We start from the raw sequence: 17,325 nt of genomic DNA, 5'->3' as shown, positions 1-17,325 counted from the left end.
GTGGGTAGACCAGACCCTCTGGACCAGAACTCCTGCCCACTACTCCTGACCACTACTACTTGCACTACTGTTTTTTTATTGCATTCTACCAGAAATTTCACATCCAACGGTATATAACATGACAGTATTATTCCTAACCATCACCCCCAGTGTGTGTCACCCCTCCTTGTGCATCACCTGGTGTGGTCTGCACCAACCGCACCCCCCTAGCAACACCACTGCAGAGGATGCACCCTGCACTGTGTTTCCGAGAGTCTCCATCTGCTTAGCCAGTGTTCTCTCCTGCTAGGTGTTGTGAGAGACAACTCATTTTCCTCTGCTCAGGAAAGAATCCTTCTTGCCTCCAACATGAGCTTTTGGGGGGGGGGCACATTGTCTACTCTTACTAGAACATGACATGGCAGAGATGAGGTTTGAACTGAAAACAGAGCAAGACAGATAGCTCTCAGCTCCAGGGGACTTGATGCTTTGAGACATTTCCTGAGGGGACTAATGATCCTGAATCATACTGCCTATTAGATGGGGTCTCCAACCCAATATGCTGACATCTGTGGTTAGGATTACTTGTTGCCAGTCCTGAAGGCTCAACTCCCTTGGATAGATGTCCATTGGACAGCTGGTCCACCCACCACTGCAAATCTCTTGACAGAAGTGCTGGAATCAGAGTGTGGAAGTGGCATCTTCTCTCTGTCTTCCTTAGTGGGACCAGAGGAACTCCTGAAGTGTTCTGATGTGGAATTAGGCCTAGTTGACCAGCTGGTGACAGAACCAACATTCATAGCAGGTGGACCAGCATCATAATATCTGCCTATTCAGCTCTCAGGATCTGGAGGATTGTGTTCGTGATCCTCTGCCATCTCTCTGTTAGTAAAAAAGCATGGAAAATTTTGGTATTGAAAAATACTCCCAGTATCTGGGTGGGAACAAGTGAACTGTTTGACTGGAATATCACAAAACCATGACCCTGCAGGCAGAGCATCATCTGGTGAGTGCCGAGCTCTGGATTTATTAAAAAGTCATCCAGATAAGGGAAAAGAAACAGTCCCCTCTGCCTGGGATGTGTCACTAGTACCAATAAAACTTTTGTGAACCCCCTTGGGGAGGTTGTTAACCCAAAGGGAAAGGCATGGTACTGAAAGTGTTCGGATTTATAGGAGAACCTCAGACACCTTCTGTGATTTTACAAAATCAGTTCAACCACTTTAGCTCTAGGATTCCATGCATCTCTCCATTCTGCTTTGGTACTAGAAAGAATATTGAGTAAATTCTGGTGCCTCTCTCAGCAGAGGGAACTGCTGCATGTTTGTTTGCATACCTTGATTTTGGGATCTGCCAGAACCTATCCCTTTGTTTCCTTACAAATTCCAAGGAATCGTCTTTGGAGACATGTCTCCAGGAACCATGTGTCCGATGTTGTGTTGTATCAGGTTCGCACATAATCCTGAAACCTAACCTGCACCCTGGGTGAGGAACCCCTGGGTATGGCATTATGCCAACCTATCTCCAGCTCTATTCCCTGCATTTATTTATTTATTTATTTATTTATTTATACAGGTATTTATATACTGCCTTTCTTTGTTCATCAGATTTCTTCTCAGATTTTAATCCAAGGTGGTTTACATAGGCAGCCTGTTCTAAACCCCCATAGGGATTTTTACAATTGAATAGTTCTAGTCTTTCATAGAACTCCTCGTTCCAGCTGGATTCCTTTCTGGTCTGGCCTCTCTCTGGCCCTTTGCCTCCCACGCTCCACTTGACGGCAACTCCTCTCAACTCCTCTCTGCCACCTAGGGTCGCTCATCAGCATGTCGTCAGTTCTCGGGTACTTCTGGTTGTTTCGAATTGGCAGCCTCAGATCTTCAGGCATACAAGGCGGCAGCTCTACCAACTGAGCCAGACCTCCTGCTTTGGAAGAATGGGAATGCTGGAACTTTCTGTGGACGTTGCAAGATTTGTGCCACTTGGATTTGAATTTGGATGGCTCTCTGTTCCTTCTTGCAAGATGAAAGGGGCGAAAGCTCTGGTTGGCTTTAGTCTTCTCTATATTGGAAGATGTGAGTTTTGCGTTTGTCCTTGTTTCAATAAGAAAAAGTCCTAATGCTTGTCCAAATAACTTAGATCTGGAGAATGGAGTCCCCAGTAATCTACTTAGAGATTGCCAGTCATAAATTTCTTCCGACCACCACATTGGAGGTTATAGCTTTAGAACAAAGAGTTAGCTGAAAAAGCAGCTGATAGGGATACCTTTTTCAAAGTGTCTTTGATTCGTTTGGATAAGGTGGGGTTGTCTTTAACCAGTTCCTCCACCCAGAAATAGGTGACTCAGGAGAAAAACGAATTGGCTGCTGAGGCTCTGAGAGCAAACAAAATAGTCTTGAAAGCTATCTTCAGCTATGCTTCAATGCACTCATTAGGAAAAGCATTGAGAATAAGACTGCTAATATTGTAATACTGTTGTACAAATCAATGGTAAGGCCACATCTGGAGTATTGTGTCTAGTTCTGGTTGTCACATCTCAAAAAGGATGTAGTGGAGATGGAAAAGGTGCAAAAGAGAGCAACCAAAATGATTACTGGGCTGGGATACCTTCCCTATGAGGAAAGGCTACAGCATTTGGGGCTTTTCAGTCTCGAAAAGAGGCGCCTGAGGGGGGACATGATTGAGACATACAAAATTATGGACAGAGTGGAAAGAGAGACACTCTTTTCCCTCTCACATAACACCAGAACCAGGGGACATCCACTAAAGGTGAGTGTTGGAAGAGTTAGGACAGACAGAAGAAAATATTTCTTTACCCAGCATGTAATTAGTTTGTGGAACTCTTTGCCACAGGAAGTAGTGATGGCATCTTGTCTGGATGCCTTTCAGAGGGAATTGGACAAATTTCTAAAGGAAAAGTTCATTACAGTTTACAAGTCATAGTAGGTATGTGCAAGCTCTTGGTTTTAGAGGCAGGCTGCCTCTGATTGCCAGATGCAGGGGAGGGCACTGGGATGCAGGTTGTGTCTTGTGTGCCCTGGGGCACTCCCTGGTGGGCCACTGTATCTACAGGAAGCTCGACTAGATGGGCCTTTGGCCTGATCCAGCGGGGCTCTTGTGCTCTTATGTTTATTCTCTCATGGGACGTGAGGGCCACCTTCCCCTTCTGAAGGGATCACAGCCTGAGTGCTGTAACAGGTGCATCCACCAATGGTAACTTGAGTTTTTCTAAGATTTCTTTAGGAAAAGAAGTAAAACTTACTAATGAGTTTTGGGTCTTACTAGTCGTGCAGTGAGGAGGACTACTCCATCTCCATAATTTTAGGACGGGTTCTGGAAGAAGGTATCTCTGCTGGCCTCAGTGGTCCCTGAGGAAAAGAGACTTTCTGGAGAAAGAGTTGTAGCACTGAGCTCTCATTCTGAGGCTTTAAGGCTCAATGACTTAGGGCACAATCCTGAGAAAACCTTGGGCTGGCGCGAGTCTGTTGTGCCAGCCCAGGAGGGTTGCATGCTGTAAAGCATGTTTGCACCTCCTCAAGAGTTGACTGGGCTAGTGCAGGGATGCACACTGGCCCGCGGAGGCTGAATCCAACCTCTGCACTGACTCAGGCAGGGAGGGTTGTGTTGTCCAAGCTTGGCTGATGCAAGGGTCTGGGGAGAGTGGGCAGGAGGTGGGAGGGAGGTGTTCTGGGGTAGGGGAGGGCGGTCCTGGGGGTGGGTGTGTGGGGAATGGGAGGCGGGGCTGGGACCCGGCCGTTATGCTGATTGCAACCCTGTTCCCCGAGCAGTGTGGATTTATGCCACTTCCTGAGGTGGTGCAGGTCTGAGGAGACATATTGGGGCTGCGGCAGCTTACCAGGGGGTAAGGGGAAGAGTTTCCCCTTATCTCCGGCTGAGCCACTTTGGGCCCCATCTTGCACTTGATACAGTGCAGGCCTCCTGGTATGTCTGTTCCAGTGCAAGATAGGATTGCGCTGTTAACAACCTTATCCAATACCCTGGAAAAATCTTCCTCTGGAAAGAGGCGGTTGACTTCCACACTCTCCACATCCTCGCCATTCGACACATAGAGTGACCAGCCTTTATGTGACTTTTTTGGTCCTTTTCTGAGGAATGGGCAACTCTGAATCTGAGGAATCAGATTAATCTGAACATTGTGAGGGAGAGCTGGAAGGGACAGCATTCCTCAAATGCTTGAAGTGTGCTTTCCCTTTTCCAACCTTGGTCTTTCAATTGTTTAGGGACAGTAAGCAGACCCTGTGAGGGTAGCCTGCTATCAATCAAGTCCCTGAGCCACAAGAGAATGTGCCATAGCACAGGACAGGAGGAATAGGGGTCACAGCAGTACCACTGCTTGACCCCTTAAGCTTATTAGCACCTCTAGGCGGTACCTCTAGGAGGTACTTGGTCTGGAGAGGCTTTACTCTGAGCTGGCTTCAGAAGATGTGTTGGCCTTTTAAAAAAACAACACATTGAACAGCCAAAGTATAATAGTCTGGCTGTCCACTGGACTGTTTATGAGGGAAAAACAGAGGCTGGATGAAAAGGGCAGGAAAAACACACCCCTTACTGGGTTACTCCCAGCCTTTTTTCCCCTGGTTTTGGGCTCAGTGAGCAAAGGGTTAGCTACCAGGAGGGTAGAGGAAGGAGCTGTGATTGGGAACACCTGTGTCTGGTCTCGGGACTGACGAGTGACTCCTTTCTCCCTGCAGGTAAACTGCTTAAGCCTCTAGCTTGCCAGAGGTGCGAGCCTTTGGCACGAGCCAAAGGGCTCTTGGCCCGGGGCTTGTGCCCAGAAGACCGAGGCTCCCTTCCTGGCTGGCAAACTGAAGCAGCGATCAGATTATTCCTCCCCTTCTGTTTAAGGCAGGGGAGAGAGGAGCAACTGAAATCTTTAGGGCAGCACAGTTTTTTTCCAGCAGAGGATTGGCCTGTGAGACACCCAGTGCTTTTTATCTTTTTATAAGCAGTTCTGCTGGGTGTTTCTCTCTGTATAGGCCAGTCTCAGAAGGTGGGCCATGCCACATGTGTTTCTTTTTAGGAGGGAGCTCGGGGGGGGAGGGGTGCCAATATCAAGAGAGTGACGGGCCAGGGGAGATATGGCGGTGGGGGTTGGACAGGAGAAGGAGACTTCATCATAGGCAGATCATCTCTCCTTCTGGTCCTTCCCCCAATTCTCAGATGCCTGGTGGTCTTGGCGGTGAGTCCCTGGATCTGAAGCTGCTGCTTTTGAATGCCAGGTTGGTGAATAACAAAACCTGCATCATCCGGGATTTGATCCTGGATGAGAAAGCCGACCTGGTATGTATTACAGAGACCTGGTGGGAGGAGTTAGTCTCTCTGAACTTTGTCCTCCAGGTTTCCAGGTGTTGCAGCAGCCAAGATTGCAGGGACGGGGAGGGGGAGTTGCAATGGTCTATCGTGAGTCCATCTCCCTTATCAGGTGCTCTGTTCAGCAGTTTGCTGGGTTCGAGTGCCTGCATGTTGTGTTGAAAGGGCCGGACAGGATTGGGATTCTGTTGGTGTACAGCCCGCCCTGCTGCCCAACAGTTTCCCTGCCTGAGCTGACAGGGATGATCTCGGGGGTGGCATTGAAGGCCCCCCGCCTACTAGTGCTGGGGGACTTCAATGTGCATGCTGAGGCCCCTGCGGCAGGTGCAGCTCAGGATTTCATGGCTGCCATGGGCCTGTCCCAGAAGATCTTGGCCCCAACACATACTGCAGGACACGTGCTGGACCTGGTGTTTACAGCTGGGCACGGGGGCAGTGATCTGGATGTAGAGGAGATCAAGATCACTCCGTTGTCATGGACAGATCACTTCCTGGTAAGGTTTAGGCTTGTTGTGACTTCCTACCTCTGCAGAGGCGGGGGACCGTTTTCTATGGTCCACCCCCGGAGGCTAATGGATCCTGAAGGTTTCCTGAGGGCTCTGGGGGATTTCCCCACTGCCAAGACTGGCATCTCATCTGAGGCCCTGGTTGACCTCTGGAATGGGGAAACGACCAGGGCAGTGGATGAGATTGCTCCAGAGCGACCTCTGCCACGTCGCAGACTCAGAGCAGCTCCTTGGTTCACTGAGGAGCTGCGAATGATGAAGCGGCAGGGCAGGCGTCTAGAGCGACGGTGGCAGAAAACTCGGGATGAATCTGATCGGACACGGAGTAAAGCTCATTACAGAGCCTATTCCATGGCGGTGGTAGCAGCGAAGAGATCGTTCTTCTCTGCTACCATTGCGTCTGCTGACAACCGTCTGGCAGAACTGTTCCGTGTGGTGCGGGGCCTCCTCCATCAGGCCCCCCCAGTAGACCAGGAGGAATACATGGTCAGCCGCTGTGACGTGTTTGCGCAACATTTTGCAGATAAAATCGATCGTATTCGTCACAACTTAGATGCCACATTGACAATGTCTGACGATGTCCCCTTGGCAACTGCTTGTCCTGTGTTGTGGGATTCTTTTCAGCTTGTACAGCCTGAGGATGTGGACAGACTCCTTTGGAGTGTGAGGCCATCTGCCTGCCTGCTTGACCCTTGCCCAGCTTGGCTGATAAGAGCTGCCCGGGTGGACTGGCTGAGTGGACAGGGAGGGTGATCAACTCTTCCTTGATGGAGGGGACGTTACCACTCACTTTGAAACAGGCAGTGGTCCGCCCCCTCCTGAAGAAGTCCTCCCTGGATTCCACTGTGTTAGATAACTATCGGCCAGTCTCCAACATCCCGTTTCTGGGCAAGGTAATTGAGCGGGTGGTGGCGTCCCAACTCCAGAGGATCTTGGATGAAGCGGATTATCTGGATCCTTTTCAATCTGGCTTCAGGCCGGGCTTTGGGACGGAAACTGCCTTGGTCACCTTGGTGGATGACCTACGCCGGGGACTGGACAGGGGGAGTGCGTCCCTGTTGGTCCTGCTGGACCTCTCAGCGGCTTTTGATACCATCGACCATGGTATCTTTCTGGGCCGAATGGCCAAGTTGGGAGTTGGAGGCACTGTTTTGCGGTGGTTCCGCTCCTACTTGGAGGGTCGGTCCCAGATGGTGGTGCTGGGGGATGCCTGTTCGACACCCTGGCCCTTGAGGTGCGGGGTGCCACAGAGCTCAATTCTGTCCCCCATGCTATTTAACATCTACATGAAACCCCCTAGGAGAGGTCATCCGGGGGTTTGGAGTGGGGTGCCATCAATATGCTGATGACACCCAGCTCTATCATGCCTTCTCTCCAGACTCCAGGGTGGCGGTTGAGGGCCTGGAGCGCTGTCTGGAGGCAGTGAGGATCTGGATGGGGGCTAACAAGCTGAAATTAAATCTGGATAAGACAGAGGCTCTTCTGGTTCCAAAATCCTTGATGTAGGTGCTGGACTATCGGCTTGTGCTGAATGGGGTTGTACTCCCCCTGAAGGAGCAGGTCCACAGCTTGGGGGTCCACCTGGACGCGCAGCTGCTCCTGGATTCCCAGGTGGCAGCTGTGGCTAGGGGGGGCCTTCGCTCAGCTTCGGCTGGTGTGCCAGCTGCGGCTGTACTTGGATCGTGCAGACCTGGCCACGGTGATCCATGCCTCAATGACATCGAGGTTAGATTACTGTAACACGCTCTATGTGGGGCTGCCCTTGAAGACGGTTCAGAAACTGCAACTAGTGCAGAATGCGGTGGCCCGTGTGGTTACTGGAGGTAGGCGGTTTGACCCTGTCAGTCCGCTTCTCCAGCGGCTGCATTGGCTGCCCATTCGTTTCCAGGCCCAATTCAAGGTGCTGGTTTTGACCTTTAAAGCCCTATACTGCTCTGGGCCAGGGTATCTTAGAGATCGCCTACTCCCATACAATCCGGCTCGTCCTCTTAGGTCACCAGAGAAGGCCTTTTTACAAATGCCGCCGTCGAGGGAGGTACGTGGGGAGGCGGCAAGAAATAGGGCCTTCTCAGTAGTGGCAACAATGCTATGGAACTCCCTCCCCCTTGACTTAAGAATGGCTTAATGGTCTCTCTTGAGACCTTTCAGCGAGGCCTGAAGACCCTTCTGTTTAAACAAGCCTTCTGAGTTCTCGGCCTTTTTAACATCTTTTAAACATCTTTTAATATTTTTTACAAGCCTGATTCTTTTATGATTTTCTGCTGCCCTATGCTCTTTTTATCTATTTTTTATCTGACTGCTGTTTGTATGATATGTGTTAATATGTTTTTATTTGTTTTAAATTATGTTTTTTAATCTGTTGTAAGCCGCCTTGAGTCCCTTTGGGGAGAAAGGCGGGGTTGTTGTTGTTGTTGTTATTATATGAGAAAAACGTTGTCCGCTGAGGCACCCACTGAGGTAACAAACATCAGCTTGTGATGCTTGTGGGTGTTGGGCAGGCTCTGGGGACACTAATGGAGAGTCCTGCCTGATCGCCCCCTGTCACCTAGGCCCAGCCCAGGTGGCCAGGAATTCCCCAGGAGCAGGGGTCTCCTCAGGGGTAGGGGCCTCCTCAGGAGTAAAACCTAATCACTGTCAGGACTGGGGTCCCAGGAAAGACACCTCCCTGGGAGTAGGACCTAGTGCCTCCTGGGAGCAGCCAGCAGCCATGTGGGCAGAAGGGGTGGGGCTGGCCCAGCCCAAGGAGGCTGGACAGCCTAGAGCCTAGAGAGAGGTCGCTCCTCTCCAGTTGGGAGCAGGGTTGAAGGGAAGGCCAGAGGGGGTAGCCACCCCGGCCTTATTGAGATGACCCAGGCCCGAAGGGAACTTTACTTACCTCGGCCCTGGAGAGAAGGGCCGGGGACTGGGAACTCCCCGATCCTAGGCCCACCCGGGCTCCAGGGGTGAGAGCCGGAGAGGCGAGGTTGCAGAACAAAGGACCTGGTACCAACTATCTCCATTGGAGGCCAGCTGATCAAGGGGCAAGCCCAGAGGTACAGCGGGCCCTCCTAAGGACAGCTAAGCTGACCCCAGACAACAGCACTGCAGCCCTTGGGAACCCATATCCCTGGCCGACAGGCACCAGCTGGAGAGCTCTGCCTGAAACCTCAAGGGGTCGGGAAGGAGCATGGAACGAGCCTATTGTGCGCCGACACCATGAGTCTGTGTAAGACAACCAAAGGGCCAGAGGCAACCAAATGGCCATGCTTTTCTGAGCTCTTGAAAGCTCTTGGGAAAGCATGGATATTTCCTGCCAAAAAACTGTGGGTCTGATGAGATCTAAGGATCTGTGATTAGGAGAGATTCAATCCTACAGATGGTGTATGGTTTTGGAGAGGAAGGGTCCAGCCAGGCTGGTTTTTTCTCCAAGGGAACCCAGCCATCAGTGTCAGTGTCAGTGAGGATTCATGTTGAAACTAAGCCAAAGGCCCCAAGCAGGGAAGGACTAAGTGAGTGTTGTAAGTGAGTGTCTGGCATTGATTGATTAATTGACTGCCTGATTTAGCTTTTGCCCAAAGGAACGAAGGAGGGCAGGTTTTCTCCCTCTGGGAAGAGGAAGAGGGGGGAGGCTTTCTCTGCTCATTTGTTTGCTTGTGTGAAAAGAAGCTTTGGAGGAGACCTGCCGAGCTTGTTATGGAAATATGAGAGCATAACTCTAACTTTACAAACTTTACAAATCTAAAACTTGTTGGATTACAAATTAATCATTTTGGAATATAAACTTTGCTTTGAAATGTTCAGTTTTGTTTTTCTGTGGAGATCCTGGAGTGCCTGTGGAGAGGGCTGGAGATCTGCATTTCTTTGTTTTGCAAAAGCAGTTTCATTGTTTTGAATTCCTCAGACTATCTCCTGCAATGGAATGCAGTTGATATAGCAACAAATGTAAGCAATAGAACCAAGATAACAGAATAAGAAGAATAGAACATTGGGGACATCTAGTGGATTTAAAAAGACATTGCAAGGACTTGATAAGTGAAGTAAGGAGGATGATACCCTGAGGACATCTAGTGGCATTAAAAAACATTGCAAGGCAAAGATATTTTGAGTTTTACAGGAAAGAAGATATAAGAAGGAAGAAAAAGGATGATGGGAAAAGGAGCGAAAGTTAGGTGCTTCCCCACCCTGGAGTCAAGCTTGGGAAAACTAACACAAGAGGAACCAAAAGGGAAAGATTGGAAGCAGACATTACAAGACAGTATAGAAAAATTAGTGATTAGTGACAGCAGCACACAAATCAATTTTTGCAGGTTCAGTCTAGTCTGGATGTTTTAATTACACAACTAAATGATCTTAGTGTACAGCTGAAAGCCGTTAAAGATCAAGCAGATGAGAATACACAAAAGATTAGAAAATTAGAAAAAAAGACAACAAAAGATCAATCTAGAATATTGGAGATAGAACAAAACCAATATGATGGAGAGGCAACTTTAATGGAAATTCAGATGGGGAGTGCAGCTCAAGTGGTGAGAATACAAAATGTACCAGAACAGAAAGGGGAAGATACACGATGATTGGTGATTTAATATCAGAGTGGATCGACATGCCAACAAAGGAGATACTCATGGATTCAGCAAGAAGAGTGAGCACTTTCTATCTAAGAAAACATGAACTACCAAGAGAAATCCATGTGAAATTCAACAGAACTTTTTACAGAGATAAAATATTGAAGATCTCACAGGAAAAGGAATGGAAGGAGGAGGGTAGCAAAGTGAAAATTCTGAGACATGTCCCATGGAGAGTGAGAAAGAAGAGAAAAGAATATGAAGAGAAAAGAATATGAAGAGCTAGTAAAATTTTTAAGAGGAAAGCAAATACCATATAGATGGCTTCTCCCGAAAGGTATGTTTTTTCAATTCCAGTCACAGAGTCAAATTCAACAATGAAAGAAGAAAATTTTCTGAGTACAGTGATGAAAGGTGAGACGAGAAATGAAGAAAATGAGGAAGTGGAATTGAGAAGAAAAGAACTAGAAAGTGTAGAAATGGAGCTGAAGAAAAGAAATCAGATGATTCAGAGACAATTGAGGAATCGGAGAAGGAAGAAACTAGAGGGGCAAGGAGGCACTCACTGATAGCAACAAGAAGAAGGTGAATAGTAAAAAGAAACATGATGGTTAAGGCAGGATGGAGTATTTACTCTGTCAACATAAATGGCTTAAATTCACCTCAAAAAATTGAAGTCTTCCTTCAATTGTAAAAGTTATTTGCTTAATATTATCTTAGATATTATAGATAAAGAAAATGATGTGTATTTAGTTATTATGATATTAACTGCTGTAAGGATTTTATATGCTAATACTGGAAAGTTATTAAAATTCCAAAGAAAGATGAATTAATAGAGAAAATAATGAATGTGGCGGAAATGGATAGGCTTACAGTGACTTTGGATCAACAGCATAAACCGACACAGATAGAGCAATGGAGATCATTTTATGCTTGGTTGAAAATGGAGTTGTAGATGTATAAGATAGGGCATTTAGATTAATATATTGTATACATGATATATTATAGAAGATATGATATGATAGATAAATTATATTAAGAGGCTAAGCTAGAAGAAGAACAAGATTAGAAGATATGTATTGATTGATTATATATATTGATATATGGGTGCACTCCAACGGTGTGTTTTTGTTTTTTGGGGTTTTTTTGTGTGTGTGTGTTGTGTATTGAGTTTGTGTTTGTTATGTGTTTGTTTATATTTGTTGTTTGTTTTTATTTTGGAAAATAATAAAAAAAAATTAAAAAAACAAAAACCTGACTATTCTAAGAGACTGAATCTGATCTGGAGGGGGAAGAATGTAACAATACACTATGTTTGGGAAATGCTAAGTCTGGGTGACTTAGTGAAGTAACTCCACAAAATATTTATGCTTGTGAGAGTGCACTGGGAGATAAAGACCCAGCTCAAGGGGACCGAAAGGACCCAGAGGACCTTGAATCAAGCAACACATGCCTTCTAACTCTATTGGGTGATCACTCCCTAGTTGCGGCTAGAACAGTGCTGGCTATCTTTTGAGAACTTAAGTCAATATCTTCCCAAATTGATGCACTACAGGAAAAGCTGCAGGAGCAATCAGCTCCCAAGACCTAAGGGCAGCTCCCCAGCAACAACACAAGTTTACAGTCACACGCAGATAATATCCAAGGAATATCTTTCTCTGTCCAAAGAGAATATCTTTCTCTGTCTCGGCAAAAGAACCTAGGACAAAACCTGACTCCTTACCTAATACTGCTGGCTCTCACTCACGCTGTTTCCAAGCAAATCAAATTCTCTTGGAAGTTGGCAGTGCCAGTAAAATCTGGAAAATGGCAGGACAGGTTCTGTATAACATTATCCTTAAGTAAACTTTTATTTATGGAACTAAATCAGATTGATATAAGTGCCCAATGGCTAAGTAGTTCTGCCTTTAAAACCAGACTCCTTTTGTCCTTTGACACCTCTACAATTCCCCTGACTCTGTTGCGGATGAGACAGTTCTTCGGCACTTTTAAAATAACAGCAGAGAGAGTCTTCTCTGATTTCTCAGACTCTGACTGAGAGCTGCTGCCCTCCTCCACACATAGCTCAAAGCCTCTGACCACTGCGTCATCTCCCAACCCTGTACAAAGTGATTCCTGGCTGCTTGCCCAGACAGTTGATAAGATTGCAGCAACATCCTCCTCCAAGAAGCAAACAAACTCTCAGAGGCCAAAAATAATAAAGAACACGATTGAAAGGGATTCAGCTACCCTGAACAGCCTAACTCTCTGCCTAGAAGAAGCCTTAACGAAGCTGAATTGTTCTCCCAACCTGCGATACACAGGAACTGATAAAGACATATATGGAAAGCTCCCCCAGCTATCCCGTCTGATGCATATGTCAGCCACATGGCAGGAACAAATGAGGGAAGCTGAACCTAAGCCAGTAAGTTATCCTTTGAACAATGATGAAACAGCTGATACTGCTGTGGGCACAATGCCTGAAGAGCCTAGGGAAGACTGTCCAACACAGCTCAAGTTCGCTGAGATTGACACTATGGAAGTTGTTGAAGAATCCAATAACTCAAGGAACTTGGAGGATCAGTCTGCACCTCTGGATTTTCCTCTACCTACAGAGTTGACTGCTAAAAGGGTATCAACTTCCTCTTCAGGTTTGAACCAACAATCCCTTGAAACTCCAAATGACCAACTGGTTAGGATGGATCATATGGAGTCACTTTCTACAAGGTACCCAGAGAGGGTTACTAACTCACTCACAGAGCTACAGGATGAGATGCCCGACATAGACACAGAATGTGACAGGAAACACACTTCAAGGAATTCTGTGCTCAGCTCTGAGGAGATTATAAGTACTGGTGATGTTCCTCAGCATCTGTCTAACAACCCTCCACAAACTATGATGTCACCTCGGAAAATTGGCTTTCCCAGCCATGACACAAGCCTCCAGTCTATAGATTTACTGCTGCAGCTGGACATCAATGAGGATGCACTGACCAGGGAGGCCCTGGAGGCATTTAGAGTTCTTCTCCAACAGGAGCAGCTGTGGATGGTCAAGAAGGTGGAGATGGTCTGGCAAGAATTAATGGACATCATGCTGACTCCCTGTTCTTCTGCACCACCCAAGAGCTTACCTCCTTCGCAAGACTGTCCAACATCTTTCCCAGACGTGGCTCCCCCTCAGAGGCGGTCTCTCTTGGTTGAGATTCATCAAGAGCCCCCAGCTGGGAGAGGTTTGTCCTCCTCCCCTTTTTATGAGCGCTCTGCCTCTTCAGGGTGATCATCTGTCAGTGTGGCTCAGATCCCTGAGGCTATTAAACTGCCTTATAATCCTCTGGACTTACCATCTAAGATGTCCACTGGCAGCAGCCCTTGCCAACTTGATGTGGTGTTGGAGGAAGCAGCAGCAGAGATATTCAAATCACTTCCACCAACTAAACAATAGTCAACACTTGCTGATCTAGAGGAAGTTACAGCACAATCACCTCAGCTTTCATCAGAGGATATTCAGTCAAGTCAACTGCTGCAGATATATTCTACATTTGACCATACTCAATCCCTTTTAGTAACTGGAACAGCCCCAGAAGGAGCTAATCTGCTGAATAACTTGGAAGCCAAATCAAGACTGTCTGAGGACAGTCAAATCAAGACTGAGGACAATATCTCTGAGTCTGGGACACAGCAACTTGTTATAAGTAATCAGAGGGGTCTAGACACTCAAATCCCCTCCAATTCCATCAGATTGACACTTACCCAACTGTTCCCAGAGTGTCCCGTGAGGCCAGCTGAAAATCCTATCCTGGAATATCGCTGGCGGGTTTGCAAAGACACGGGTGAAAGAGCTAGACACTGTCTTAAGAGACCGAGACGTTATTTTACTGCAGGAAACTTGGGCAATTAGACTTATTGAGTTTAAGGGTTTTCTTCTGTATCTTTGCCTACATGGAAGAATGAAGTAAAAGGCCACCCAGTTGGAGGCCTTGCTATATTAGTGAAACCTGCTTTCATGTATGAGTTGTTATTTATGGCTGATAGTTGTTGCAAAATACAAGTGATCAAGCTGAAGCTAATGCCCCAAAGCATAATGATAATCAATGTATACATGCCTCCTTTAAAAGATAAATCTGCAACAGAAAAGCAATGGATATATCTTAGTGGTATAATCAATGACCTGACTGGTAAATTTCCCTCTTATAAGTTTCTAATGGCAGGAGATCCAGGGTGGGGCAAAATTCTGACATCTTTTATCAACTTTGGGTTTTACCTACAGATATGATATTGCCAGAGCCCTGCTTATTTGAAAGGCAATCGAAAGACAGAACAATCAATGCCGTGGGGCTGTTTCTAACCAAAATCTGTATTACTTATGGCCTTATTTGGTTAAAATAAGGGGTCAGGGGTGCTCACACTTTTTTGGCTCGAGAGCTACTTTGAAACCCAGCAAGGCCCAGAGATCTACCAGAGTTTTTTTACAATGTTCGCGCCATCATAACATATAACATTTATGTGTACAATGTATGTTGGTGTACCTTGCATAACCGCATGAGCCAATATTGCACAACACAACATAATTAACTATAAACATTTTTTGTAATTACTTGAGTTTACTTTGATGACTTGCACTGAAGTGAATCAGCCAAGGATGCATAGTCCGGACAGTAGCTGCTGACAGCCAGCCTCAAGCACACTTCCAAATGTTCATCAGTCATGGTGGAAGGGTACTTGGACTTAATGATCTTCATGTAGGAAAAGGCTGACTCACATAAATAAGTGGAGCCCTTCCTGCCTCAGGTGCTCTTATATCCCTGAGGGCCCTATTGCCTTCAAGTGCCTATTGCCTATTGGCTGCAGCTGTGCAGCACACTCTGCTGGATGCCCAGGCCTTACCCTTAAAGGGGCCACTGCTGACACCACATCTACCTCCTCACCAGATCTTCCTCGATTCCAATACAAGTGTGTGTGTGGGGGGAGCAGATCTCTATACAGACCAGTGCAAAAACAGGGGAAAGGTGTGGGGGAGGGAAGATCTCTATATAGACATCACAGCAAGACCAGTGCAAAACCCCTTGCACACAGAACCAACAGATGGAAGTTGGGGGGGGGCAGATCTCCATACATACCAGTGCAAAAACAGGGGAAAGGTAAGTCAGCCCCAGTAGAGTCAACGGGGCTCACTCCCAGGGATGCATGGACAGGAGAGAAGCCTGCCAGCAGCTCCTCTCCAGGTCTACTCACGAGTCAGCCCCAGTCAATGGGGCTCACTCCCAGCGATGCGTGGACAGGAGCTCACTCCCAGGGATGTGTCACTCCCAGGGAGCTCACTCCCAGGATGGGGCTCACTCCCAGGGATGCCTGGATGGGAGAGAAGCCTGCCAGTGGCTCCTCTCCAGGTCTACTCAAGAGTCAGCCCCAGTAGAGTCAACGGGGCTCACTCCCAGGGATGCGTCACTCCCAGGGAGCTCACTCCCAGGACAGGGCTCACTCCCAGGGATGCGTGGATGGGAGAGAAGCCTGAGATCGACTCATTTTGCCTTGTGATTGACCAGTAGATTGCGATCGACATATTGAGCACCCCTGGCCTAAATGTATTGGGCGATAATGGAGAATTCACTCACATCTCATCTAGAGGTGCGAGTGTCATTGATTACATTTTGGTCCCCCCTCAACTCCTTCCACAGATAGCTAATTTTTGTGTTGGATACCCTCATTCTAGTGACCACCTACCTCCACCACTGATATGGTATTCTCCCTTAGACAACTGCAGGAGAAATGCAGGGAACCACGACAGCCACTCTTTATAGCCTTCATAGATCTCACGAAGGCTTTCGACCTGGTCAGCAGGGACGGCCTCTTCAAGATCCTCCCCAAGATTGGATGTCCACCCAGGCTCCTCAGCATCATCAGATCCTTCCACAAGGACATGAAGGGCACTGTTGTCTTTGATGGCTCCACATCAGACCCCTTTGACATCTGAAGCGGCGTGAAGCAGGGCTGTGTTCTTGCACCAACCTTGTTTGGGATTTTCTTCGCTGTCCTGCTGAAGCATGCCTTTGGAACTGCAACAGAAGGCATCTATCTCCAGACCAGATCAGATGGAAAGCTCTTCAACCTCTCCAGACTGAGAGCAAAGTCCAAAGTCCATCTGAAATGTCTGCGTGACTTCCTCTTTGCCGATGATGCAGCTGTCACTACCCACTCTGCCAATGATCTCCAGCAGCTCATGGATCGTTTTAGCAAGGCCTGCCAAGATTTTGGACTGACAATCAGCCTGAAGAAAACACAGGTCATGGTTCAGGATGTGGACTCACCTCCCTGCATTACAATCTCTGCGCATGAACTGGAGGTTGTCCATGACTTTGTGTACCTTGGCTCAACGATCTCCGACACTCTTTCTCTCGATACCGAGCTAAACAAACGCATCGGTAAAGCAGCTACCACGTTTTCCAGACTCACAAAGAGAGTCTGGTCCAACAAGAAGCTGACGGAACATACCAAGATCCAGGTCTACAGAGATTGCGTCCTGAGTACACTTCTGTACTGCAGCGAGTCATGGACTCTTTGCTCACAACAGGAGAGGAAACTGAGCGCTTTCCACATGCGCTGCCTCCGACGCATTCTCAGCATCAGCTGGCAGGACAAAGTTCCAAACAACACAGTCCTGGAACGAGCTGGAATCCCTAGCATGTAGGGACTGCTGAAACAGAGACGCCTGCGTTGGCTCGGTCATGTTGTGAGAATGGATGATGGCCGGATCCCAAAGGATCTCCTCTATGGCTAACTCGTGCAAGGAAAGCGCCCTACAGGTAGACCACAGCTGCGATACAAGGACATCTGCAAGAGGGATCTGAAGGCCTTAGGAGTGGACCTCAACAAGTGGGAAACCCTGGCCTCTGAGCGGCCCGCTCGGAGGCAGGCTGTGCAGCATGGCCTTTCCCAGTTTGAAGAGACACTTGGCCAACAGTCTGAGGCAAAGAGGCAAAGAAGGAAGGCCC

At 47.6% G+C, this 17,325-nt stretch overlaps 1 protein-coding gene across 1 annotated transcript in view; it reads left to right on the top strand.

Annotated features, from left to right (window-relative positions):
• The window catches only part of LOC136659276 (uncharacterized), a 54,822-nt gene extending 47,500 nt beyond the window's left edge, over positions 1-7,322 (top strand). The window contains exon 4 of the mRNA XM_066636411.1: positions 7,117-7,322. Within this exon, the coding sequence (XP_066492508.1) occupies positions 7,117-7,322 (206 nt within the window). The remainder of the gene's footprint in view (positions 1-7,116) is intronic.
• Positions 7,323-17,325: the final 10,003 nt, after the last annotated feature.

Source organism: Tiliqua scincoides, chromosome 8 (genome assembly GCF_035046505.1).
Source record: "Tiliqua scincoides isolate rTilSci1 chromosome 8, rTilSci1.hap2, whole genome shotgun sequence".
NCBI classification, from domain to species: domain Eukaryota; kingdom Metazoa; phylum Chordata; class Lepidosauria; order Squamata; family Scincidae; genus Tiliqua; species Tiliqua scincoides.
The sequence above is the reverse complement of the archived record's forward strand: the minus strand, read 5'-3'. Positions and strand labels throughout refer to the sequence as shown.